General features: G+C 44.8%; 1 protein-coding gene across 4 annotated transcripts in view; it reads left to right on the top strand.

Moving 5' to 3' along the window:
* The window catches only part of camta1a (calmodulin binding transcription activator 1a), a 291,229-nt gene that overhangs the window by 206,700 nt on the left and 57,919 nt on the right, over positions 1–26,610 (top strand). For all 4 annotated transcript variants that reach the window (XM_046055766.1, XM_046055768.1, XM_046055767.1 and 1 more), the window contains one exon: positions 23,002–23,073. In XM_046055766.1, the coding sequence (XP_045911722.1) occupies positions 23,002–23,073 (72 nt within the window). The remainder of the gene's footprint in view (positions 1–23,001; positions 23,074–26,610) is intronic.

The raw sequence follows: 26,610 nt of genomic DNA, 5'->3' as shown, positions 1-26,610 counted from the left end.
GTTTTTGTTTAAAAAGGGACATTTTATTTGGTTATTGTATTTCCATTGTGGACACACTGTGGGTTTTTTAGTTCTTGCTGACGAAATTAACACTGGCAGAAACTTCTGGCAGTAGGCTTGATCCAGCTTGGACTTAGCCACAATAAGTCTGGATCCATCCCTGAGATGAGTCTGAGAGCCTCTGGCAGTATTACAGGGTCCAAAACCCTTATGGTTTCCCCTATTCTTTCCTCCCTTCCTCTGACTCTGTCCCCTCTGCCTTTCAGCCCACAGAGGGCCGTTTAGCTTCCCAGGGGCCAAGGCATGACTGCATGGCTGCTCTGCTGAAAGGCATGATGGGTAATAAGTGGAAATGGCAGTGATCCGGCTCACGGCTCTCGCTGCTCTTGCTCCCCCAGCTCACAAATGCCAGTGGATGAAGATGGATCCATCCCTGGTTTGACCCCAGTAAGGGCTCTTGCTGTCACACCCTGTCTGTCCCTGTCTTTATCTCTCATTCTTGTTCTCTCATTCTGACCCCAAGACACTACCTTGCTCTCTCTCCCACGTCGCCCTGTAACCTTACTTATCTCCTTCTTATCATGTATCGTCTCTTGTCCTCTTCTCTCACTTTTTCTTCACAGTTCCATATACCGGTGTCAGTCCTACCAGTCGGTGTCCTCTCACACATTTTCATACCTATTATTCTTTTTCTGTCATTCCTTTGCTCATTTCTTGTGGCTTATTACTCACTGTACTTTCCCTGTCCTCTTGGTGGTTTCACTCCCTCCATCTCCTGTTTTCTTTTACCAATGCAGGCATAGTTTCCCTTTCCCTCACCCACGTGTTTTCTCTTTCTCTTTACTGTTACTTTTCTGCTACTTCTATTCTATAACCCTCCTTACCCTTCCCGCTCCCTGACCCGCTCTCTCCCCATCCTCCCCCCTCTCTCTTTCTGAGCTGGGTGTGCAGGCAGCTCCTGAGTGGCAAGGTGACATTGTGTGTCATATCAGCATTCCACGGCAGTCCCTTTTCTCTCCAGAGAGTAATTATTTCTTTCAGAGTGAAAGGTTCAATTTGCTATAAAAGAACAAGAGCCTCAGGTATAGAGGGAGTGAGGGTGGGAGCGTGAGGAGGGGAAGGAAGGAGAATGGAAGTGATAGGGTGGCAGAGAGAGAGGGAGAAAAGTGGGGGAGAAAGGGGACAAAGGCTCAGAGTGGAAAAGAATGAGAGGGTGGGACAAGAGAGGCAATGAGGGAGGTAAAGAAAAAAAATTGTGAGTGAGGACAAGCCAAAATGTTCTCTCTGTGTACTGGACAGACTGTTCTCAGAGGAGAGCTTTTGTGTGTGTGGTGGGAGAAATGTTAGTGAGGTCGTGGGTGACGTCATAGCCCCCTTGTCTCCCTCTCTAGCCCAAGATTACATCACCTAGCTGGGACTGAGCGTGGCTCACACCATAGCATCACAGAGACACAGAGGCCAGAGAGCACAAGAAGTGTCCAGAAACAGAAACTGAGCAGTGGTAGAAAGCACTGACTGTAGATATTTGGATGTTGTCACTGCCCCCTGGACATGTATAGTTTTATTTCTCTGTGCTGGTATTTTCAGCCTTTTACAATTTTAATAATAGAGCTGCTCAAAACAAAAAATGTATGCTGGAGTGCCCCTAAAGGATGTATTTTAGGGGGTGTAGGTGCGGGCACTGAGATATTTGTAGGTAAGCTGTCTCATTTCCATTCCATGTATATTCCCTTTCCACTTCTGCGCACCCCCCACGCGCTCTCTGTCGCTCCCTCTATCTTGCCCTGCTGGTGAATCCTGCTTCCCACAGTCACCTGCTGTAAATTGTTCCAGTCTCTCTGGTGCAGGAGTGTTTTTTCACCCCAGTGTCTTCCTGTTGGAGTGTCTCTCACCACTGGGATTAAGGAGCCTCTCCAGACAGGCTGAGGCGCTTATTTAAAGCAGCAGGCTTGTCACCGGGACTATTTTAAGTGGGAGCTTGAAAGCAATTTCTGCCGCGTTCCAGCACGATGTTGGCTATGAGTTATTATGCACTGCTTCAGTGGCGGGGAGCAGTGGAACCGAAAAGGCTTACCCTGTTGCTTCCTGACTGGAGTCCATAGATGAATAGAAGAATGAGGGAATGTAACTTTAACAAATGTTGTCATTTGTTAGTCTTTGTACTATTGCCTTTAGCAGATTTCTGTTATAATTTAATGACTATTGCTTTCAGCCAGTATCTGTCAAGCCAATTGCCTTGGGGACAATAAGAGGCAATTGGTTCAGTGATCATTTAATTTCATGAATTCTTAAAAAGAATTGCTCTGATTGGTCATAAGTACCATGCCTCAGGCCAGTATCCTCTATATCATATCCAAAAAAGGTCTGTAACATGTATCATTCTGTTCATATTGAATATTGTCTCTTCTGCAGGCTTTCCTCTGAGGTGTGTACCCAGCTTTGCCTGCTGAATATTTGGAGTCAGTCCCATCAACAGAAGCAGCAGAGAATCTTTCTGGGCGAAAGAGCTGCTGGATGCAGCTGGGTCTTGCTCTGTTGACTGAAGCGATTTTAATGTTTTATTGATTTTTTGATTTATTTTTTTCTGCTTCAGCCTCCATATACACACTCTCACTCTATCTTCGTCATGATGAACAGACAAACATTCAACACCCCCACGCCCACCCCGCACCACGCAGGCAATGGTACTGGTCCCCATGTATCAACATCCGGCCATGCCAGAACAAGGGTGCAGAACAAGAGTGCCAACAATGATAGTGTTTCATCCTGACTCACTTTCAGTTTTACTCAATGATTAATGGTTTCCCCCTATGTTACGGCAGTTTTTCTGAAAACAGACCTAATCTGACCACTTAGTAGCTTTTTATCTCCCATTCTGCATGAAATTGAAAAGTAGAATTGGCAAGAAAAACAGAACAACACAAAGAAACAAAACAATAAACAGGATAGAGCGAATGACAGAAAGGGGAGATAAAACACATTTTCATACCCCCTACCAGAGGTGTCCGTTAAAGTGAGAGGCAAGGAGGGAGGGAAGACGGGAGAGAAGAGGGTTAGGAGTGGAGGAAGAGAGCAGAGAGTGTTTACGAGGGAGCTAAAGCAGCATCTGACGCCACTGGATGCAGGCTGTTGTTCTCCTCTCACAGGCATTAGAGCAAACCACACCACTTCATCTCTCATACATGCATGCATCAACATCTCCAAGGTTGTATAAATCAAACCACTCTTGCTACTGAACCAGCATATCCTGCCCACCACAAACAATTACCACCCAACCCCTTGCTCAGATAACAAAGCATCCTATCTTAATAAGCATCCACCATGGGGAGCTAATGGTCTCTCTGCTCCTTTTAATTTTATTCATACCTAACTATGAGATATTAATAATGAATGCAGAGTAAACAACAGTTTAAGATGCCGGCCACGCCATTGTGGACTAATTGGCTCATTAAATGTAACATTAGGTGGGAGAGGGGCCCTTGATTGGGAGCTGTAGGCCCCAGTCAATGCTAACACTCAGAGATCATTGATCTTTACCCAGCCTGCACTGCTCTGATTAAAGAGCAATAAAGATGGGGCTTGTTCCCCCCGGCTCCATAACACTGCCACTATTCCCTGAAAGTGCCTGAGACGCTGCCCAAATGCAGACTTAAATTTTGTCTGTCATGATCCTGCTGCCATGTGTGCCATGGTGGCGCTTTAGGACACACAGACCCAGCTGTGGCCATGCCCCCCCCCAGAGTAGCAGAGGTGCTAAATCGATGAGAAGGTGGACTGGCTGTGTCCGTTAGATCTTAAGCACCTAGAAATTCACCTCAATGCCCAGTTCTTGACGTGACGTGCATGCGCAATTGCTTTTTTGGGTGTTTCAGCTAGGTCCATTTCTGATGTTGCTGCAGAGGTCTCTAAAGTGCCTCTGGCCAGAACGTTGCTTCCTCTTGAAAAATTGAGGAAGCCCAGAATAAATAGGAAAGAGGATCCCAGAAGTCAGCCCTACACAGCTCTGTCTATGGGGATTGTTGCAGTATGGTACTGCTGAATTTGGATTTGGAAAATAGTCATTATTCTTCTATGTGCTGACTAATGCACATATGTTTATATATTATGGGCTATAAGCATTCATTGAGCTGCCACTATGTACTGGAAGAGGTTACATTTTACAGTAAACAAAGCAGACATCTCTGTGTGCATGACTTTAAGACCTTTCCAGGCTGATCTGATGGTGATTGGGATTAGGGGACAGAAGTGCTTCTAGCAGCCCAGTGGCATCTGGCCTGAGCAGGGTAGCAGCCCAGTTGACTGCCTCTACTGACTAGCTATAGAGAACAGTTTTATAGCAGTGCTCAACCCTGGGCATTGACTCCAGGTCTAATAAACATCCAATATGTTACCCCACCCTCACACAACAAGCAGAGATGATACTCTGTAAAAACACAACAAGCCCTCAGATTGGCCCGCAATAAAATTCTTTTTACACACTATGTGGACCTGTAAAGGCCTTGCATGGCACGGGCAAACAGACTCTGACCAGTTGTTTAGGGGCATTAGGTGTTACTGGTAAGGTGGAAAAACCTTTCTGAAATGTGAGGGTGTTGCAATTTAAAAGAGATTTAAGTAAGCTTTAGTGTGCTACTGCCAAATTGTATTATCATCCTGCTTTCAATGATATAGGTCATGCGAAAGGGCATCATATTCTTGTGTGCAGACTAAAATAAAGAAAACAACAGTGACAAGACTATTCTCATGTATGCTCTTTGGTGTGAAGTGCATTTTTTTCTCCTTCAACACAAGGTCATTATGCTATTATGTTAAACATAAGGATTCATAAAGGCCTTTCGTCTTTCTGGTGGTGAAAAATGCTCTCAGTTCTGTAAATGGTGAAAGGTGACCATATTTAGTTAAGGAAAAGGCCTTGTAGCATGTCTTCTATTATTGTCAGTGTTTAAAATGTGATTTACTGATCGTGGCATTTCACATTGGGAAGGCCATGACTTTACATGCATCATGTTAATCTTTCTTTCAACTTGACTTCAGTGAGGGCATCTTTTTTAAATTTGAGATGTGTATTTTTCCTCAAGGATTAGATTGATATTATTTCCATGTTGCCTTGGATGTTGATAAATATGCTAAAAACATAGCACTTGAAAATAAACATCTTTTCGTCTTTAAATGGCTAATCCCTTTGACTTGCCGCTGCCACGTCCATGTTCACACCCAACAGCCATTACAATGAGCTGAGTATGCGGAGCGGCATAGCAAGAAATCAAACCATGATAACGAGTGCCTCTAGTCTGGTTTAAGGCATGGGCTGATATCTTCTGTGCACAGCCCTCCTCTTTCCCATCTCCCTTCTACACCCTCATCTGCCTCTCTTCCTGCTTTGAGCGCGCCTGTGCTGCACCCTTCCTCTGCCCTCCACTGCCCCACCTTCCTGATCTCATCTAGAGACGGAGCAGGTGCTATAGAGAGATAGAGGATGGCTGAGAAAGGCATCTCCAACCAGGCTAATGACGCCTGCTCCTTTCTCAGCTCACTACGCTGAAACTGTTTCTCTGCAGCAGCTAGGCTGAAGCCAGATGAGAGCAGGAAACATCACAGAAGTCGAGGGAGACTGGAGATGGTCTCCTGCAGATGAGGAAGAGATTGATTCGAGTGTGTGCACTCACCAAACAAGATGCTCGTCCTCACATCCGCATACGTATACACATACTGATCTGCATGCACTTGTGTGTATGCGCTCTGAAAACACTCATATCTCCCAACTCATCAACTTTCAGAGACGCCAACCCAGGCTCCTGTCCTGTCACACAGACACACCTTACCCCTGCAGGGGTGCTATATATATGGCACAATTATATCACACTGCATATAGTATCACTCCCACTGAAGAAATGCTTTTTTTCTATCTGTTTTTATCTTTCTCATTCTCTCCCTTTACTCAGACACTAATGGAATCACAACATACACACTGTACCACCCTGTACTGGGGAAAGGCAGCATTTTCCATTGACCTCTGTGTCGCCAGACTGTGATATTCAGCCAAGGTCAGCAGTCATCAGCAGGAGGCCTGGGGAGGGAGAGGCAGTTGAAAAGTTCAAACATCATGCACATAAACACACACAGATGTACAGTACATGCACATGCACTACATACGCAAACCATAACAGGGAGGATAATGGGCTGTGCTCTGAATCAGGGACACCACGGGTCACAGCAAGTGACTGTCAAAGAACACACCCTGTGTCTCTCACTCCTGATAAGTGCGGAGCACACACACACACACACACACACACACACACACACACTAATAATAAGACAAAATCGAATATGAAATCTACACTATAGAGTTCTGTAGTTCTATATTGAAATATACACACTGAAACTATGAATGTGAAATTACTCTGCTTGCTGCATGCGTCAGTTTTACAAGACTGAGTTAGACTAACTTTGCATACTTCTCCGGTATTGTGAACACACACATACAGATACACACATTCCCACACCGAATGAGAGACAAAAGGGGATGGCAGGATTAACGGATCAGTTCCCAATTTCCCCCAGCCGCCCAGCAGTAATCAGATCATCTTGCACCTGACGTGAGGCCTGAATTCCATTAGGCTTTATTAGCAGTAATTATCCCCTGCTTTCACCCCATGCTGTTCTCTCACTCCCTATCCTCTATTTTTCTTGCCCTCTCCTTCCTCCATCCTCTTCATTCTTCCCCCATTTTTGTCTTTGGTTCTCCACTCAAACTCTCACTGGGAGTTTCATTCCAGCCCTAAATTGTCTGGAGGGCTCGTGGCTCATCATGCTCGTAAGTCTCCTGTCTCTGTAACTTTTTGGCCATTGGCCACATGTAAACCCACATATTCCTGCTGAAGGTCACACTGACCTGCACACAGACACACAAATTCACACTTGCATTCATGCACACACATATACACATTTTGCTCTTACTTGTAGTGGACCTATGAATGAATAAGCCACTTAAGCTGCTCTCCAGTAGCACTGAGGGATGCATCAGACAATCACCCCTGGTTTTTTTTTGCAGCGGGCCCAGAGATGAGAAGGACAATTGTGGGCTCTTTTAGATAGTGTTTCTCACTCAAGCAGGAAGGAACATGAGGACTACAGAAAAGGCAAAATCCTCCAGGGAGCAGCTTTTTACTCCCAGTTTGTGTTCATTTGTCCCCCTGCTCCCCTCGGCTGCTTTTAGGAGCGAGTCAGCACTTGTTTTATTGGCCGTTACTGTGTGTCAGGGAGCAAATCGGTTTTTACTCACAGGTGCGAGTGGAGGACAAGTGCGAGTGTTCCATTACTTTTTGTATCAGGTTTGAATTATCTGGGTGTGAACGTGTTTGTCCGTCTCTTTGTGTTGGTGCAGGATTGTGCATGAATAACGAGTGTGTGTATTTGTTAAAAGCGAGAACTTTATTTTTCTATTTACTTGTTTGTACATGAGAAAATGAGTATATGTGTATATATGAGGTGTAGCAAAGTAGATGATGGAGCTGATTCCCTCTGTGCTGTTTATTATCACATTTTGTGTAATTATATAATTACTGCTAATCACCCACCTGAGGTGGCAGCGCTCTGCGGCAACACACTATTACAGAACAAACACAGCGACCTCAGCACATCTCACACTCATTAACACTCTCCTCCCTCCCTGATTCTCTTTTCCGCTCTCCCTCTCTATCTCTCTCACTTGCTCCCTTTCTCTATGCTCATTATCTCTTGTCTTTATTTACATGCATGAAAACACACATGCATGTGCCTGTGCGCACTTTCTAAGGTAATGAGGATCCCAATCAACCGTAATGAGATGAATAGCATTTCAGCCGCAGATAGGGGAAATTTATAGAGAGAAAATCTTCCCAGCAGGTATGTTTCTGATGTGAAACGGAAACAAAAGGAAAGCATCTCCAAATCGCATCTGATGTTCCATCCTTTCGACAGGCAGTTGAGCGAATGGGGTAATAGTGTAGCATTGCCATATACTGCACATTAGTTAACTGAATGTGCCAGTCTCCAAATGAGAGAGAATAGGTGGGGGGGGGGAGCTATTCGGAGACAAAAGACAAATCTCACATTTCAGACTCCATTTCAAAGAACATGAAATCCAATATACCATACCAATCTAGTGCACACTGTCATTGCTTATGCCAGTAATAGCAATCACATATATTGTATTCACTCGCCTCAGCCTCCCGGTGTCAATTTATGTTTATGTTTGCCAGTAAATATATTAAATGTCATTTAAGTCTTTTCAAGAAGTTGATTGTTTTGCTTTTGTTTTGTGCCGTCTGCTTCTCGCTGTTTGTTATCCTGCAGATCTTGACGCAGGCTTTTATTAATCTGCAGGCTGGAATGCAACTCTCACTAGTGCTCCCCAGTGCCCCACTGTCATCTGGTTGTGTAAATCTCCTGCCTAAATTACATTTAAACAAATTGAAAAGACACACAGACAAGTCTAGGTATTGTATTTACACTGGTCAGTTAAAAATTGAATAACATTTGAGACATGCGTTAGTGTGGACACCCTCTGGACTGCAATAGCCATCCCCTTCCCTCCCTTGTTTTTGAGCTACAGTATGTAAAAAGAATCCAGCAGGAGAGGAAAGAAATTCTGTGGATGAGAAGATCATCCACACACTGACAGACACACACACACAGAAGCTGTGTACTGCAGTAGCTGGCGCACCCACTGAGAGGCATTATGCTTGCTGACAGTGAGACAGGATGGCACAGAGAGACCCCAAACATCTCGCCCACATAATGAGACAGGGCAAGAGCATTGGGGCTTCTTGAGGAAGAGGGGGGTTGGTGATGGGAGGAGCCATTAGAACATATCGGTCCTCATGTGGCCCACAGAGGACGTGCTGGATCCCTCTGTCACCAAGTGTATCTGAAGGGTGGCAGCTGCAGACAGAGTTCCTACATGCACAGCTCAACTGGCTAATATCTGGCAGGCAGAATGAATTTATCACAAGGCAGAGACAGACAACATAGCTCAACCATGTTCATCAGATGGAAAAGGGACTTTAATTAAGTCTGTGTGTGCCTATAGTGTGTGCGTCTTGATAAGAGAGCATCTCTCAGCTCTCCCTGACAGATAACAACCTGCATTAGACTTAAAGAAGACTTGAGACAGAGGATCTAGTTTGCACAGTCCCCCCCCCCTCCCCCATCTTCTCCCAGATTCCCCTTTACGAACTCTGTAGCACTGCAATTCTACCCACTCTAAAAATGCAGTTGCAGCACTTTACAGGCCTCACCAAAGCCTATTACTGCACAGCACAACTAGTGCTGGAGGCCTGTGTGTAGGTACTGTATACACAGATGTATGGCCATCTTTATTCTCATCAAGTATCACTTAGGGATACACCTTGTTTTAGCTAATGGGTTGTAGCAATTGCTCTCAAACTGTTGCATCTTTAGAGTAACTTCTAGCTCTAGGAGGAGACTGACTCCATTACTGTCATCATCAGAAGAGAAATCATCTAAAACTCTGGCTATAGTATTCATCATGGTCATGAAATCAGCAGCTGTGTAAATGTTAGTCCACGTCTCTTGACTAAAGACCAGACTCTCTATCTCTCTACCTCTCTTTTTCAGTCTCTGTCTTGCTGACCTCTATATCTCTCCAGTGTCTGTGTCGGTGCTCCGTTTGGAAAAGCAAGGGGAGGTGTGCACACAGAGATGAGGGGGACACCAGCCCAATCTCATTTAGGCAGGGAGAGGGCAGAGTGCCACCAGGAACCTCCACTCGGTTACACCTGAGGGGCCCCTGCTATGGAAGGAGGATATGCAGCTTTGCATGCAAATCGCTGCCTGGAGCCATCCGCCTGCCACCTCGTTACACAGGGGCACAGAAACACTGGCGTCTGATTAACATGAAGGGTATTTGAACTCTGCTCTGCAAACATGTGTTAAAGACTGATTTTTTTCCAGAGTGTTGTATCCATCACATGTACTCTGGCACGCCTGGGTACATAGAGATGACATTCCCTGACATTTCATGCAATCCATGTGTCATAAAGCTGACATAAAGGTTGACATACAGCTTACTTGACGATGGATTGGCTGTCATAAACATTGATGGCACAACATAACAAATGATGCTAAATTTTCATGGTACTGTCGTGACATTGAACAATGTCGTCTCTGCAATCGAATCTGGAGCTCATTTTCCAAGCGCTGACCTAAATCTTACTAATGTCACTTCGACCAACATGTTATGATTGAATGACTCCGTGATCGTACGCTATTTGTCATAAGAAGTCATTATACAGCGTAAATATCATAATCAAACTGTTATTTGTGAAGCTGTTACCCGTGCGTTGAGGTCTGAGGAAATCAACATCTTTCAGTGTCTTCAGGATCCAATTCCTCAGCATGCTTGTATTTTGCTGAGAACAGTCAAAGACACAATGCTTTTTTGCCTTTCAAAAGAAAATGTATTCTGTGGTGTAGATTGTATGTTACAACAGCTCTTTTGCAATTTCTTTTAATAACCTTTTTGACATACGGACATCAGTAAACACACCTCTACATTCAGTTTTGTGCAAAAACATCATCCGAAATAGCCTCTGTAATTGCTGTATATGAGTGACAAAGATAACATTAGACACCTTAAAATGAGAAAATTAAGCAGTTTTGTATGCCCTCCTTCTGTCTGCTCAGGTGTGTGTTTGTGCATGTGCATATGTGTATCTGTACTTCCAGTGTACGCCAGAAGTGTAGGGCGAGCCAAGGAGATTGGTAGATTGGTCCCATCCTCATCCGTATGCATGGCTAGGCCTCCTCTAGAACTCTTTTGTTTTTAATGATAACTGGTCCCATGCATTGTTTACTAAGATGACAGGTCCATTTTGCTCTGATTTATAGCTCTGTGGCATTCAAGGAGATACTGTACTTATTACTTTAAATGCAGTATGCAAAAACAAGTCAAAGAGACAGGCACAAGGAGGGAGTGTGGACATAAATTAAGGGTCATTGTTCCCCTTCTGCTCCAGACCGAGCAGCTGTTTGTTGAGGTCTAGACAGAGAGCTGAGAGCTGATCACCTTAGGAGGTCACTGCTGCTCTCAGCCCCCACTCACTTGGCTGCCAGGACTCTAGAGTGGAGGTGTTGGCAGATTACCCTGTCAACTACATCTTTATATTTTGTTTTGTGTATTTGGGCAAGTGGCCGGGCCTCCTCACAGGATCCTTACATACACAGTCAGGGGGAAACTCCCTCTGGTGGTAGAACACCAGTGTCACACACCTAACTGTGGTGATAAAACACTGCTCCAACTAACCCTAACCCTTCCCTTCCCCAATTCTGCTTGGCAGAAAACGGAAAACACTGTACTAGATTTATTTGTTTAGAACAACTTGACTATTACAAAGGTAAGTCACGGTGGTGGTGGGGAGAGAGATAAAGGGATAGAGAAAGAGATGGGGTGTCATTGTTTTGACGGATTTAGTTACAGTAGCACAGAGATCAATTATTCAGCAGAGACATGCATGGGCGCAGGATTAATGGCGCACGCAGCAGATAAATCAACCATTGGTCTCGAACCTCACTGGGAGAGGGGACTTTACAAGACAAACATAGAAACGCGTTTGACGTTGGCATTTTATATCCATCCTTTACCATTAGTAACCTTGAGATTTCAAGAGAGAATGAGGACGGAGAGCTCATCCAGCCACAAATAACCATCCAGATTTGGGGATATAATGTCAAAAAATGAGCACTTTATATCATCTTGAATGCCGATTTGGCTCCGAAGGACAGAAGTATCTCTCTGTCCTCAGATTGTAGAAGGATATGAAAAAGGAGGGCTGTAGTTGCTGTTGAGAGATTGAAACGATGCTATATATTACAACCTCTGGAGACCTGTCAGCACTCCAACTCCTACTACCCCCCACCACATCCCTGTGTCCATCGCTGTCCCTCTCTCTTTCTCTCTCATTCTCACTTTGACTTTGCTCTGGGTCCTTTTCCCTTTCTGCTTTACTGTTACATTTCTCATCACACCGCCTTTGTGTATTCATACAGTGCATCTATCCATGTTCTTGTCTGTCTGGCTATACTTGCATTTGTATGTATGTGTCCACATCTCTCTGCCTGATTGAATTTGCTACACTCAGGCCCCCCTCCTCCATCCTTGTCTGTCCAGATTGTACCTGTCTGGTACTCGAGGTACGTTTTAGCCCATGTATCTGTGTGCCCCTATAATTCCCTTCCTCTATTTGTCTGCCTCCTTTATCTGTCTGTCTCCTTTATCTGTCTGCTCCCTGACTGCTGCCCCAACCCAAAACAGCCCTCATGGCCTTCCTTCTCCTACAGTGGAAATCACATACCCTGGTCAGGCTCCCATCTTCAAACACCAAGCTTTGCCCAGCCAGAATGTCAAAACATTTCAATTCTAGTCCCATTTGTCTTTCTCTTTATGTTTGTTTGTTTGCCCTTCATTTCTCTTCATATTTCTGTGCATATCTCTTTCTCATACACTTACATTCACTCTATTTAATGTATTTTCTCTGTTTGTCTGTCCTCAGTGGTTATCTTCATATATAGCACTAGTGCACTGCTGAGTGCAGAAGTGTTTCTGTGAAGCCAAAGCTAACCTTCGTCTTCCAGATTAGAGTAATCGCAATTAATTAAGAGTGGAGGGAGTATGAAGGACTTTGGCCATATCAAAGCAGCAACAGGACACAGAGAGACATTTTGCATATGAGCGATGGTGGAAGAGGGAATATGGGAGGGGGGGCGGGGAGGCAGTGAGGCAGCCATGGTGGAAGTGGGAGGATCAAAGCAGAGGATGGTGGCAGAGTGCTGTCCCCTGCTGTGCAGCTCAGATAAAGACAGGTTAGCGCCACAGGTCTCCTCAGTGAGAGCGAGCCAGGCACGAGGCCAGGGAGATGCATGAACAAGCCAGCTTACAAACATCTCATAATAACTCAGGCAGAAGAAGCCCTCTGAATTAAAGTGTCACTTTTCATTTGCGTTCCTTTCCCTCTTTTTGGCTCACTGGCTGAGCCCCCCCCCCCCCCACATCTCTTTCTCTCTTACTCCCTCTCTCTTGTCTGCCTACCCCACCCTCATAACCAGCCACCTCCCCCTCCCCCCTTCCTTCTCCTCACCACAATCTGAACATAACATGGACTCCTTCAGTTGCGTTCCCCACTGTCTTCATCACAGGGCTGCCCGGGGGCTCTTAGGCTCCTCCATCTGCCTGCTGTGTGCCTGCCGCTCTCCCTGTCTTTCTTTGCTTGTCTCTCTGTCTGTTTGTGGCAATCCCCGTCTCTCCAAATCTGTCTTTTGTGCGTTTGGCTCTGTGTCTGTCTGCAGGGCTCTCTGTCTCCCCACACACATACAGTCAGAAGTGTGGGCATTGGTAAAGTCAAAGTTTTTTGGAATACTGACATTAATATTGCACAAAGGCCATGTTGTCGTGGGTCACCACTTGTTGAAACCCATGGCAGCACCGAGCAAGGAATAAAGTTAGCTTGGCGCTCCAGCAACATTTTGTCAATACTGTATGTGCCTCACAAAGTCAGTCTGTTTATCTATGTAGCTGACAGCTCCAGAACACGCTTTTGTTTTCAGTGTGATGCTGTTGACCTTTTATAAGCCCTGATAGGCCCAGACTCAAGGGTATGTGTGTTTGCAGAGAAATGGCTCTATAGCCAGGCTTATTATTATTATTTTTTAATTCAGTTGGTTGAAGTTGCAGCTCTGTACGGGGGAAATGAGATAGGAGGCAAAATAAACAGTCTGGGTGAGCTTGCTGCTGTTTCCATAGTACCTCCATGATTGATGTCATTACTGTCATTGTTCTCAATCGTACTAATCCTGCCGCTGAGCCTGGCTGTCCAAATTGGGTGTGCTGGGTGCTGAGGAGGGATGAGGACAGTGGGGATAGAAGCGAAGTGCACAGAAGCTGATGAAGGCTGTTGCCATGCTCTGAAGTGGAGCACCATCTTCCTCCTAGCAGTCTTGGGAGTGGACGGGGCAGCTATCAGTCTTTAATTGGGCACTCTGGGCCATAATAAAGAGATCTCAGAGTATGGAGAAATAAAATGAGGGAGAATGAGAAAAAGATACAGAGCGATATGGTAGGCCAAAGAGTGGGGTGAACCTAGTCTGCTTTTATGCAGTGCGTATTGGCAGGTGTCGCTCTGGCTAATTTCACGCCTCTGTGAGCGAATGTGCACCCAGACGATCGCCACTTCCAAGTCCCCTCCCTCTCCCTCTCTTTATTTCAGTCACTCTACTTTAATGTATAGTCACTTCCAGAGATGTGTTTGTCCTTCCACATTGACTGTGTGATTTGGCCTGTGCAGCAACGTGAACTTTGGTTCCCCAGAGACCTGTAAGTGCATACCTGTAAGCTCCGTGACAGGCTAAATGTGCAGGACAAGCACTAAAGAGAGGCATGGTGACAGTTAAGGAAGCAGAAGGGCCCGCCTCTTCCATCTGTCACATCCTGGCCATATGATGAGGAGCGTTTGCTCTTTTGCTTCTGTCAGTAATCCAGCCTGTTGGACTTTAGGCCTGTGGGTAGAGACGATGATGGGGGGAATGGGTCAGCCAATGCTGGTGTGTGTGTGTGTTTGTGTGTGTGTGTGTGTGTGTGTTTGTACGTCACACAGTGGGACGTTCAGAGTTTGACATGGGGGCATCCTGTGGCAGCAGAGACGGAAACGAGTTCTGAACCTTGCTGCCCTGCACTGCTTCTTGTTTGGCCCTCTGTTGCACCACAAACCTCCCCTCCCTTCCACACCCTCTGACCCTTCCTCACCCCTCTTCTCTCCTTCTCACTCGTCCTTTACCCTCCTCTCCCCTCATAACCGTTCTTCCCTCACCCCTCCTCACCCTTTCTCGCCCCTCCTTCCTGTAGTCTGTGTTTGTGTTGGGAAGATTAAGCTGCTCTGACAAAGCTGTGTTTACAAATATGCAGGCAGAGAAACAGGCCAAGCGACGCTGAATAGGAATAGAATACAAATTGCTTTTTTATCTCTCTTAGGGCCAGGGCGAGAGAAAATGTGTTTGCGATTGTTGCTCCTCCGCCTGTGAAGGATAAAGCCTCAGTACTGGGTTTGGGCTCCCTGTTAGCATTCATTCTATCCTCTCCTCTCTCTGTCTCTCTCTCTGTGTCTCTCTGTCCTCCCACTCCCTTTCTTCCCTCCATGCTCTTTCTCCTCTTTGTCTGCTCCACACTCTCTGTCTCTTTCTCCCCGGCGGGAATTTTTTTCTTGTTGTTTCCTTGGTAATCATATCTCCTCTCCTCTCCTCTCCTCTACTCTCTTCGTTCCTTCCTAACTCTCATGTCTCCCTGATGTGTGCTCCTCTCTCCTCTATATGTGCACTACTCCCTCTCCCGTCACCTCGTTTCCCCAATAATTTTTTCCATTCCTCTCACCCTTCATGCTTCCCTACAAGCTGAATATCTCTCTGTCGCTCACTCTCTCTCTCCCTTTCCATCCATCCAGCCTTTTTTCTTTCCTCCGCTCAGTAGGACATGTCATGATTTACAGTCTCTCTTAGCTCTTCCTTGCTCACACTGGAGATATTGGAAATTTGGAGTGCCTATAGATCATGGCGGGGGGAGAAGCCGTGAGCCTCTGCTAATCAGCCCTAACAGAAGTGTGGAGCATTACAAATCTGAGCTCTCTCTTACAATTAGGCAGCATGTCTGACTGGCATAACCCACAGCAGGGAGGCTGAGCCTGTGATGTCATCTTCAGCAGGTCTCTGCCGTGCATGTGTGTGTGTATGTGTTTTAGGGGGATCCAGTGGGTTGTGTGGTAGCTCTCATTAATGCAGAGGACGTGCTCCCCTTCTCCACACAGTGGCACTTTTATCCTTACCTCAGCTAACACAAGGGAAGGTTAATGGGCGGTCATACAGACTCAAACAATGCCAACTATGTTTATTAAGCAGCAGGAGTCTCTCTGCCTTTATTAAATTCATTATTCGATTTTAAATACGGGACATTTCACGAGGTTCGAATAGGAGTCCAGCTTTTGAGGACAGTGACAGAGGGAAAAAAACTAAAGCCAGAATATGTATTTTTTCCTTGAAGAATTCTTTTACTGCCCTCCTAGTACCATACTGCAGCTACATCTGTACCTGTAACTCTCCATCCTTGTTTTCTATCCAAGTGAATTCATATCCATGTTCCTTTTTATATCCCTTTGGCCGTTCTCCAGCACATGCATTTGGGTTTGACTAAGCGGTACGGGAAAGTCTTGTTAGACTCAGCTGTTTCCCACCCACCAAAAATGACAGCTAAAACCTGACCTCTGACCTTGTGTCTTTAAACTGTGGCACTATAAGCTGATTGGTGTATCCGTTACTCCATCTTTTAATGGAATGAAGTGCCTGTCGTGGTTGATAGCCCCAGGCTCGTAATGCAAACAGATGCCCATTACTGTTTTTGCTGCAAGACATTTTTTACATGTCTATTCTAGACAGGCAATCTAGAGGTCAAGTTAAGGGTGGGTGATAAGGAAGCAGTGTCTTGAGATAATGACTTGTTTCCATTTGCCGTTTTGCCTTTTACACATATACTTAACATCCATTTGTAACCTGTCATCCCTCACATTAGAATAATTTGTTGCTCTCCTCACCTATACTTTTAACTAAAGCTATTTTGCTTTAGCAAGATGCAGCTAGTTCAAAATTTGCAAGACAGCATGTTAGTATTTCAAAAACAACTTGAGCTCATTTAAGCCTGAGTGAGGGAAAGTGGAAAGAGAATGTTTGTTACCACTGCTGTTCAGGCTTTTGCTTATAGTGTGGGTCCTACAGAAACACAGTTTGACTTTTGAGAAGCTGTCAAAAGTGCTCGCAGGTTTACTGAGCTTTCCTTTGTGGACAGGCATCAATGTGTTGACTGCTATTGTAGGCTGAGGTCAAGGCAAGGCCTCTATTGGCTCTTTGTGAAGCATAAAAAACAGCCTGATATATTCACTCGTCCAACTGTTTCACCTCTCTCTTTTGTGTTAAGGTTTTCAACATTCTTGTTAGGCTTACTTTAAGTGAATAGGCTTTTATGCAGTGCTACATTCAGAATATATGTAGCTACAGTAATGGTAGTAAAACTGGTGTATAGTTACCTAGGCCAGGCATTTATAGCTTGTGATGTCAAGGAATCGATGAACGTAATTAATTAATGTGATACAAACGCAAGTATGGATGCATTAGTCTGCTGAGAATTGTTATGCAGCTTGTGTCACTGTATGTCTGTATGGTTAGGTGCATTAAGTATATTTGTGTGCTTGTCTTTGTCTTGTGCACATCCAGTCACTATGCTGTATTTCTATGTCTGTAGGTGTTTGTGCGTTATTGTGATTTGCAAGTGTGACTTGGCAGCGTGTAGCTGTGTTTAGGCCTACGTTTGTTTGCACTTTTGTGTGTAAGTGTATGGTGGCATGCCGTAGGCCCCATGCCACCCATCCATCCCATTAGCTGAGCCCAGCCCCTGCCTGTGTCTGCTTTAACCTTGGCCAGCGGGCTGGAGGAGAGGGAGAGTAATTCTAACCTTAAAAACCTGCTGATTAAAGCTAGTTTGGTGGAATTCGATTCCACTTAATGCCTTTGGCCGTGAGCCCAGCTGGCTAGCATTAGCATCAACAGACACCGTGTCTTCAGTCAGGGAGACAGACGTGCATGGGCAAGTGCATGAGCTTTCTCTGGCACGTGCAAAAGCACGGCTGTAAACCCCACATCCCCTCTTCTATCTTTCTGTCCCTATTTTTCTTCTCTGTCCTACCCAATATGTAACTCCTATACCCGACTTGCTTCATCACCACAATTCTCTTCCATAAAATGTCTCTCCTTTCTTTTGTCTTGAATTTGTTCCTGTCTTCCTTCACTTCAGCAATAAGGCCAGAGAGAGTCAGGGCTTTTGGTATAGCAGGTGGTCATTGGTTTGTCTCAAAATGCCTCAGCCCTGTTATTGTTTTCCTCCTGAATTTGATGTATAGCTATGTTTACTCGTCCAGCGTGGCTAATTAATTCTCCTCTTCAGGGCCTGTTTATCAACTGTTTGTGTTTATTTTACAATGAGTATGCTATTTTTAGGGCTGGTCATTTCCATAACACATGCATTTTTCCAGAGCATCATTTGTTTTGCTTTGTTGAGGAATTTTGGTTTGTTTTTCATTTTTTTTCTTCAGCTTGGGTGCAGCCTGCCAATTCATTTTGTAGCCCGTTCAGTTTTGACTGATTTAGAGGGTGCAGCTGGTCCAATGGAGAGAACCGGGGAGATAAATCTAAGCCTCTTTTGATTTATTATGTATAATGTCTCATCAACCGTTGCTTAACTCTTCAGATGCATTGAAGAATTATACTGTTACAACTTTACAAGTAGCGGCTTATTTAAGGGGGTATGAAGAAGGAGAAGAATCTTAATAGAGAAAGCAATAGCATGGGATAAAAAACCACAGTCATTGTGCCAGTAACATACAGGAACTGTGCGTTTCTATCTGAATCCAAAATGCAAGAGAGATACTGTGCATTATGGGCCTTCTGGGCATAGTGCCACCCTACCAGACACTACAAATAATTTGATTCCCACTGAACGATTGGGAGAGAGCAGAGTAGAGTGGCCGACTGTAAAGACAGCAGGTGAAATGAAGAGCATTAGGTATCAGTCGAAAATGAGCTCATCCTCCAAACTGGAAGTGGCACTTTTCAGCCGTAAGTCATCTAATCACGTCTGTATAGAGCCAGAAATTGCTAGTTGATCAATAGTCATCATGAATGCTGTCAATGGCCAGGGTAGCTTGAATCTTGCATGGTTCATGAATCTCTACTGAGTATGGATTTTGCGTTCCCTCCACGGATGGGGTTTGATAGTACTGCTTGATTGGCCGCTGTGTGAGCTCTATTTATGCTGCTGTGCCCCAGGCTGAATCACCTGCCCCAGGCATCCATGTGAACAGACATATGCAAACATGCACACACACAGAAGTACACACACACAAAATGATACATTCCCTCTAATGAAGCGGTGAGCCAGAAGTGACTTTACCAGGTGGATGTCCATGTCAACAGCTGTATAATAGTGTGAAGCAAGTCATTCAATACAGTGAGAGTTGAAAAATGTATTTTAGGATCCGACTGTAGATTATTCATATCCAGGGTGATGCTATGTGTGAACAAATGTTGGCTAAGGAAACATGAGAAGACATGGGAGTCATACATGAGTTAATGGGAAAACTATCCTTCCATGAGTTGGCTGGATCATGGATGAAAAGTCGGTGCTGGATAAAGGCAATGTATGTTAGTGTGGTCATCCCAGTTGGACTGACAATCCAACAGGAAGACAGGAAGTGTGTGTCAGCCTCTGACTGAAAGACAGTTGTGTCATGGCAGGAAAACGGCAAATTTTCCAACATAAATAAGGTGCCACACTCTGATTAGGACTGTCTGCACACATCATTATGTGCTAATGAGAGAGTTTCCACTCTCTCACAGTCTCACTATATCTGCATGTCTGCTTGCCAGTTTTGCCTCCACAGACTTTGCATTGTACTTACCCATCTCTAGCTGTGCCTGACACCTGTCAGCCATGATGGATGAATGTAAGTGAGGTGTCGCCAGGGCAACAGGCAGGCCAGGGGCAGCAGTGGCCTCTAGAGGCCGTACAGGTAACCGGTTGCGGCCCTGCCTTTATATCTGAAGGCTTTATTTAGGCCGAACTGTTTATCAATGGGCTGTCTGGCCTGCTTGCCCTGTGTGAGCTGCAATCCTGCTCCACTCAGGACCGCTTTAACACCCCAAGATGGGGGCGTGTTCAGGCCAGGTAATAATAACCTCTCACTGGGCCAAGGCAGAGTTTCATTGCCTTGGCCGCTTGCTTGAGTGACAACACCAAATGAATTTGCTGCATCAGTGTCTGACTTTGGAGGACACATGTCGCTGTAACTCTTTTTTTCCTGCTGTCTGCGGTGACAGCGCTTGAATATATTATGGGCATGCTGCTTGTGAACACGTCTATAAACTATTTTGTATCACTGTTCTATTGTCTCATTTGCTACCCTAACACAACAGTAAACCATTAATGCATTCACGTGTGTGAATGTGTGTGTCCTCATATGCACACCTATGTATTTGTTTCACTGTTTTTGTGTCAGTGCACAAAAGCTCTTTAAAATTACACACTGGGAAAGTGCACTTTTTATGAGAGGATCTGTGTGTGTGTGTGTGTGTGTGTGTGTGTGTGTATATATAATTATGGTTTAATTGCTTGCCCTGTGATGTGCTGTCATCTGTCACAGCCCAAAGACAGCAAATAATGGTTCTGCTGCTGTCACTTTGTCACCCAGACGCTCAGCATGCAGAGAGCAGCAGAAACACCAGTAACTGATATGCGTCTTGAATTACTGATACGCGCTCAAGTATGATGAGCTTTGTGTATGTGGGCATGCTCGTGCTCTCAAAAGTATCTTGGCTGGCCTTTATATCTTGGTCTATTCTGCTTGTGTATGAGTGTGTGTCAGTGCGTTAGAGTATGTGTCAGTGTGTAACGGTATGTGTCTGTGCTTCTGTGAATATTTCTGTGTTTATGAGTGGGTGTAGTTTTGTGCTTAAGAACTCATTGTCTTATTCTGTGTGTGTGTGTGTGTGTTTGTGTGTGTGTGTGTGTTTGTGTGTTTGTGCGTGTGTGTGTGTGTGTGTGTGGTGGGAGGTTGAGGAAGCATAAGTTTACGTGTGTGTGCATATGTGTTTGATGCCTACTGTATATCGGCACTGACAGGTGCAACAGTTGTGTTATGCTATAAGCCGCTTGTTTGTCTGGCACGCTGCTTTGTGTGGTTGAGAAATGGAGTAAACAGAGGGAGAGGAAAGCAGCCTGGGGGCTAATTTATTCACTCCCCAGTCACCCTAGTCACAGAGGCCTGTTGCACTGGCCCACCTGTCAATCCTGAGGAGCAAGTCATAGCCTCATCCAACTGCACACAGCCGCACAACAGCCCCCTCTCAGTGGGCCAAGTGCTTTAGGCAAGAGCAGTATTAACCATGATATGTCAATAAACTCTCCGTAATCAGAATTAACAAGACAGCAAGTTTATTTAGCACAGAAGCAGCATTTTATTTCTGTGTGCAGTGAAAATGAATGCAGAATTTCGGTTGTACTGGTGTTGGTGTTGAAATGTAAAGTCAAATATTGAATAGACAGAATGGTAGCATCTCTGTAAGCACCTTTCAGAAAAGTATTGCAACACCTGACTGTAGTGAAATGCACAAACAGTTTAATGTCTCATAGACCAATGTGCTGTATTGCATCACAAATGCCTAATCCCTGAAAAGTGCTCTTTTTTACAGTTTATGACATAAATACTTACAAACTGCAAAGGAGAAATGTGTGAGCTGCTAGCAGTTGTGGTTGACTGTAGTAATGTGATGTTCAATGCACTGTGGGAGTGGGAGGAAGTGTCTGTCTGTTGCCAGCGTGGAGTAATGGATTGCAGAGCTATGGGAGTAGGAGGAGGAATACATCCTATTTCAGACAGCTGTAATGGATGAGAGTGCAGCAAAAAAAATAAGAACAGGAGGAAGTCTGCATGCCTTCAGTATCTCAAACTCACACACAGAGTTTGGTATTATTGAAATCAGTTCACAATAGATGTGACTGGAACAATGGAACACCTGGAGAAACACCCGAGGCTGATGTGACTTTTGCTGTTTGTGAAGTGGTCATCGGATGTCTGTATGTGTGAATTTGTTAGACACACACAGCCACACACACGTGTTTGTGCATCTGTGTGATGTGTTTGTTTTTAGCTGTGTAATGTTTCTCTCACCATGTGCCCAGTCTGTGTAGCTGTGCAGTGGTACTCTGGTATAATTAATCAGACGGTTTGATGTTGGCAAATGAGTGTTTATACAGACTGACTTCCTCTGCAGACCCTGCTCTTTTTAACTGGGTTTTAGTTAAATAAGACGAGAACATGAAACACTTCAAGAGGTACCTATTTATCACATGGTCCTCCAAGCAATGTACCCCTAACCACTAACTTATTGAACACATGACAGCTGAATAATAAAGCTGTGTGCACTCTGACAGACAGTTTATGCATCACCCCAGCTTCTCCAGATTTACTTGATAGTAATAACAAAGTGGGTTGGAGTGAAGCGCATACCTCCCGACCTCCTTGTTTTACTTTATTCCTAGAAGAGCCGAGCTTCCTGTCTGAAGAGCATTCCACCCTACCCTCACCTTTAATAAAATGTTGTATTGCAGCATATTTCCTAGCTGGTGAGGGTTTGGGGAGAGAGTGCTGAAGACTCTTGTTGTTGCTGTAAACAAGCAAAAGCAGGCTAGCCATCCCTCTGGGTCACCTGGGAGCTGGGGCCGTGAGTCTCCCAGAGAAGGATAGAGGAGGAGCGAGGACGGGAGGAGGATAAGTGTTGCCTTGCTCCTGTTCTTCGTTGCATGGCGCTTCGCTGCGTTAGCCTCTGTTCCTGTTTGGTGAAAAATGTCTCCTGGCCCCTCTGCCAGATACCAGGAGGCGTTATCGGCCTGCCTAGCTCTCTCCACTGTAACGAGCCCCCAGGCACAGTATTATCTGTTTACGATAAGGATATTAATAACACTGTGCTTTAGTTATGTGCTGGGGTGCCCTGTGGGGTGATGGAGGGGGGGTGGAGTAAGGAGCACCTGAATCATTCTGTCAGGGGCTCTCCAAGCAGGACAGGATAAGAGTAGAAGATGGGGAGGTAAGGAAGGAAGGAGTCACATGGTGACAGTGCTAAGTTGTCCCCGGTTTACCCCATCCACTTTCTCCTTCCAGCTTTGTTTCTATGAACAATAGCTTGAACATCTGCTAGCGGGTCCACGTGGGAGTTACTGTAAGGAGGGGAGAGGTCAGGGGTTCAAAGGTCTCAGCTGTCATGGTCAGCAGAAAGGTCAGCCTATCCTGTGCTTTATTACTGTAGTGTAATGTCCTTTTTTCTTTCTGTCCTCTTTCTCTGTTTCTCTACTGTCTCCAGTGTTTGTATGGCTGCTACGTACACTCCTCCATCATCCCCACCTTCCACCGTAGGTGCTACTGGCTGCTCCAGGTAAGATCGCCTCTTCTTGTCCTCTACAGTTCACCACACTTTAGTTTCATTCTCACACTCTCCCAGCCTATCCACAAGAACTTGAATGAGTTGCATGATATCAGTTTCCATTTAACCGAAGCATTTTCCTTTGACAGCCGGCAGGCAGCCATCAACCTATCGCCCTGCCGCCTCCCTCTCTCTCTTCTCTTTTCCTTCCACAGCCTCCATTTCCCTTATCTTTCCCAGTCATTCTCTTTTCTGATGGCATTGCCCATACACGCCGTCCAGCACGAGGACGGTATCTCAGTCTGCTAAAAGCTTTGCCATCTCCCCTGTCTAACAGCTGCAGTGATGGGCAGTAAAAGCATGATGGAAGACATTCCCTGTACAGTATAGTGTGCTTACAGTGGGTCGTCAAGTCCGCAGGTTGAGAGTGGTTGTAAATAGTGGTCCTTTGATCACCTCCCCAATACATCTCATCATTCTCGTTTAGCATGGCAGCCATTATTGCTGGAAGGTGCCTGATACGTACAACCATTCACACACCCAATTTTAAGGGAGCATAAAGCATACACACATAGAATAGGGGTGTGTGGAGCTGTTGCTATTTTTATCTTACTGTCTATCTATGTATCTATTTGACTGCAGTTCTATTTCTTACATATATTCTAGTATAAAACATGTGGAGAAAAAGTATCTAATACTATGCTGCTACTTAAATTTGTCTTAAGTTGTATTTTCTGAAGACAAGTATTGTCAAGTCACAGCATCCCTGCTGTACTGAATAGACCCACAAGACACATTCATCTGTAGTCTAACCAATCCCCTTAACAGTGTCTGTTAGCAAAAGAGGAGAGCATACCAGTTGGGAATAGACAAAAGGGAAAAACTGTCCTCAACAATGCTTAAATACTAATCAAAATAATTAGAGTGTTCCCACAGCAAACAAAAGCTTTCAAACAACAACAATTTATTGCTCTCGCTCTGTCTACTGGCTCTGTGTGTGTCACAGGCAGTAATAACAACACCACAAGACAAAAAGCATGTCTCTTCCCGTCTATTCTGAATTCAGTCAGCAAAGCCACTCAGGTTATTTTCACTTAAATACATTTTTCCAAATGATTAGAGGTACAGTATATTATTAAAAAGTCTAAGTAATTCAAGCAAGAAAAACAATGAAATAATGGTAAGTGGAATATATCACCCTGATTCTGTAAATACAGTAGACAGTGGTATATGTTCAGACTTGTTCAGGCAATGATCAGAGGAAACTCTTGTACTTTTTGGTGATGCTGCATATTATCTTTAATCTGCTTCCAATTGCAAAGCTGTCAGGGATATCTTTCTGTCATTTTGTGTTGGTATTGGGAGCTCCTTTAAAAGATAGGTTCACATTTTTTCGGGTGTATCTTAATACAATACTGACATTTCATATATACGTTGAAAAAATTACTGGCTGCTGTAATCATTCCTATTGTCCACACTGTTCAGTGTAAATGATGGTGGACAAATCTACAGTACAGTAAATGCATTACTGCAGAGTTAAAAGTCATTTAAGTCAAGACTCAGATTTAAAGGAGCATAACTGGCACATGAAACCACAGCTCCAAGGAGAGTTAGGCCAAAGCTAGGCTTGACACATACACAATAATACAAGCACACATGCAGACATTCAGAAACATGTGTACACATGCATAGAGAGCAAGTAACACAGAGAGCTGGGGTCACAAGGAGTCACTCACTTTTGAAATCTCCAGCCTTCATTTTCACCCTCTCTCTCTGCCAGTTTCTGGATACATGCACATCAACACTTATCAAACTTCCAGGAGTTCACTGACTCAACTTTTTTGTTACCACTGAGCATCAGCTAAGAACAAGCGGACAATCTCTTTCTCTTACACTGCTCAGCAGATCTCCTTGATATGACATCCACATATCCACTCATTCAAAAAACAAAAAGTACCTTCTGCCACCAACAAAAAACATTTATTTAAGTATTTTCTTTGGCACTGAGCATTCCTAGAGCTCCAGATTTACATCTCTTTTCAGGCAGTTTATTGCAGACCATCTGTGCTGACAGGAAGCCACAGTCAAGATGACACCAGAGGTAAAAGATTATACCACTTCAGTCCATATCTCTACAGATGCAGATAGACATACAGCAGCTCTGTCTCTTCTAGCCATTTTAGTCAGACAACTGACAGTCAGCCCTGGTTACAGTCTTTCTCTCATTCTCTCTCTCTCTTTTCCACCTTTCTCCAGTCTCTGAACCCTCTGTCCCTGACTCCCTGTGTACAATTTTCTGTGTCCATATGAGATTTGCAGGCAGTAGTCTGTCAACAGCAGAGCTGCAAGGAGACTGGAACTCCCAGAGCGGCAACAGGGAAAGGTCACCAGTGAGTGAAAAATGTAAATATTCAGCCATCCAGCGGCCACAGTCACGGAGACAGGGATGAAAATAACTCCTATTACACAGCACCGACAGGGAGGGAACACAGAGGACAGAGAGGGTAGAGACAGACTGTGAATGAGAGAGCAAGTGAGATGGACACAACTTTTAAAAAGTTAGGCTAAAAAGAAAATTGAAGGAAGAGCTAGATAGAAAGATATATTTAAAGATTTGAAGCAAAAAAACATACAGCAGAATAGGGTGAAAGGGGATAGTGTGTATATGTGTGCATTTTTTGATATGTGTGTGGCAGTGCCAGAAAGCGAGAAGAGAGAAAGACAGACCAAGTGAGGTTGGTGAAAGGTGTTTTAGGTAGTGGGTGTGTGCCTCTTTATCCACTCTTTATCCACTCTTTATTGAGTCAAAGCCTGGGTAATGAGACAGGGGACAGGAATGAAGACCTGTGAGGGGGGTCCTCTCTCACTCCATTCATTTTCTTTTGTTCTTTTCACCTCTCACTCTCGATCTGCTCATCCCCGCCACACTACCTCCACCTCTCTATGGCATTAGACCACTTTAAAATGTCTGGCCCATCCCCTCAAATGGCTGAGACTGAAGAAAAGTACCACCGCAGTTATCTGGGGTTGCAAACAATGAATCCAAATTGCTGCTGAGACAGAGAGCTGCCCACAGCGGACTGTGTGGTTTGTCACTCAAAAAGGGTCCCCATTTTAGTGGATTTGGTAAAAACAAATGGGGCTCTGTGTACCTACTATGGTATATTTTAAAGGCTGCCAACCAAAACCACCAACTCCCCAAGTCATCATAAACATCATAACAGTATGTATCCACTATTTAAATGCTGTCAGTTACAGCTGCAGTGTGCACAATTGGATACTTAAAGGCACTGCTCAATGAGTTTAGGACTATGCAATCTTTCTAGCCACAAGCGGTCATGACACACATGCAGTCAGACACACACTCCTTGACACAGAGGATCTCGCCTGTCCTGGTGGCACTGATTGATTCTATCGCTCCGTGTCCCATTCTCTTGTTTAGTGCTAATCGAATGTAATTCCCTGCTTGCACCTCTCCATCAAATCAGACGGTGGAGTTTGCGCTGGCCAGCGGGGGCACAGAGGTGGGGATAATTATGATATTAATAC

The sequence above is a fragment of the Micropterus dolomieu genome, linkage group LG08, assembly GCF_021292245.1.
Source record: "Micropterus dolomieu isolate WLL.071019.BEF.003 ecotype Adirondacks linkage group LG08, ASM2129224v1, whole genome shotgun sequence".
In the NCBI taxonomy this organism is placed as follows: domain Eukaryota; kingdom Metazoa; phylum Chordata; class Actinopteri; order Centrarchiformes; family Centrarchidae; genus Micropterus; species Micropterus dolomieu.
The sequence above is the reverse complement of the archived record's forward strand: the minus strand, read 5'-3'. Positions and strand labels throughout refer to the sequence as shown.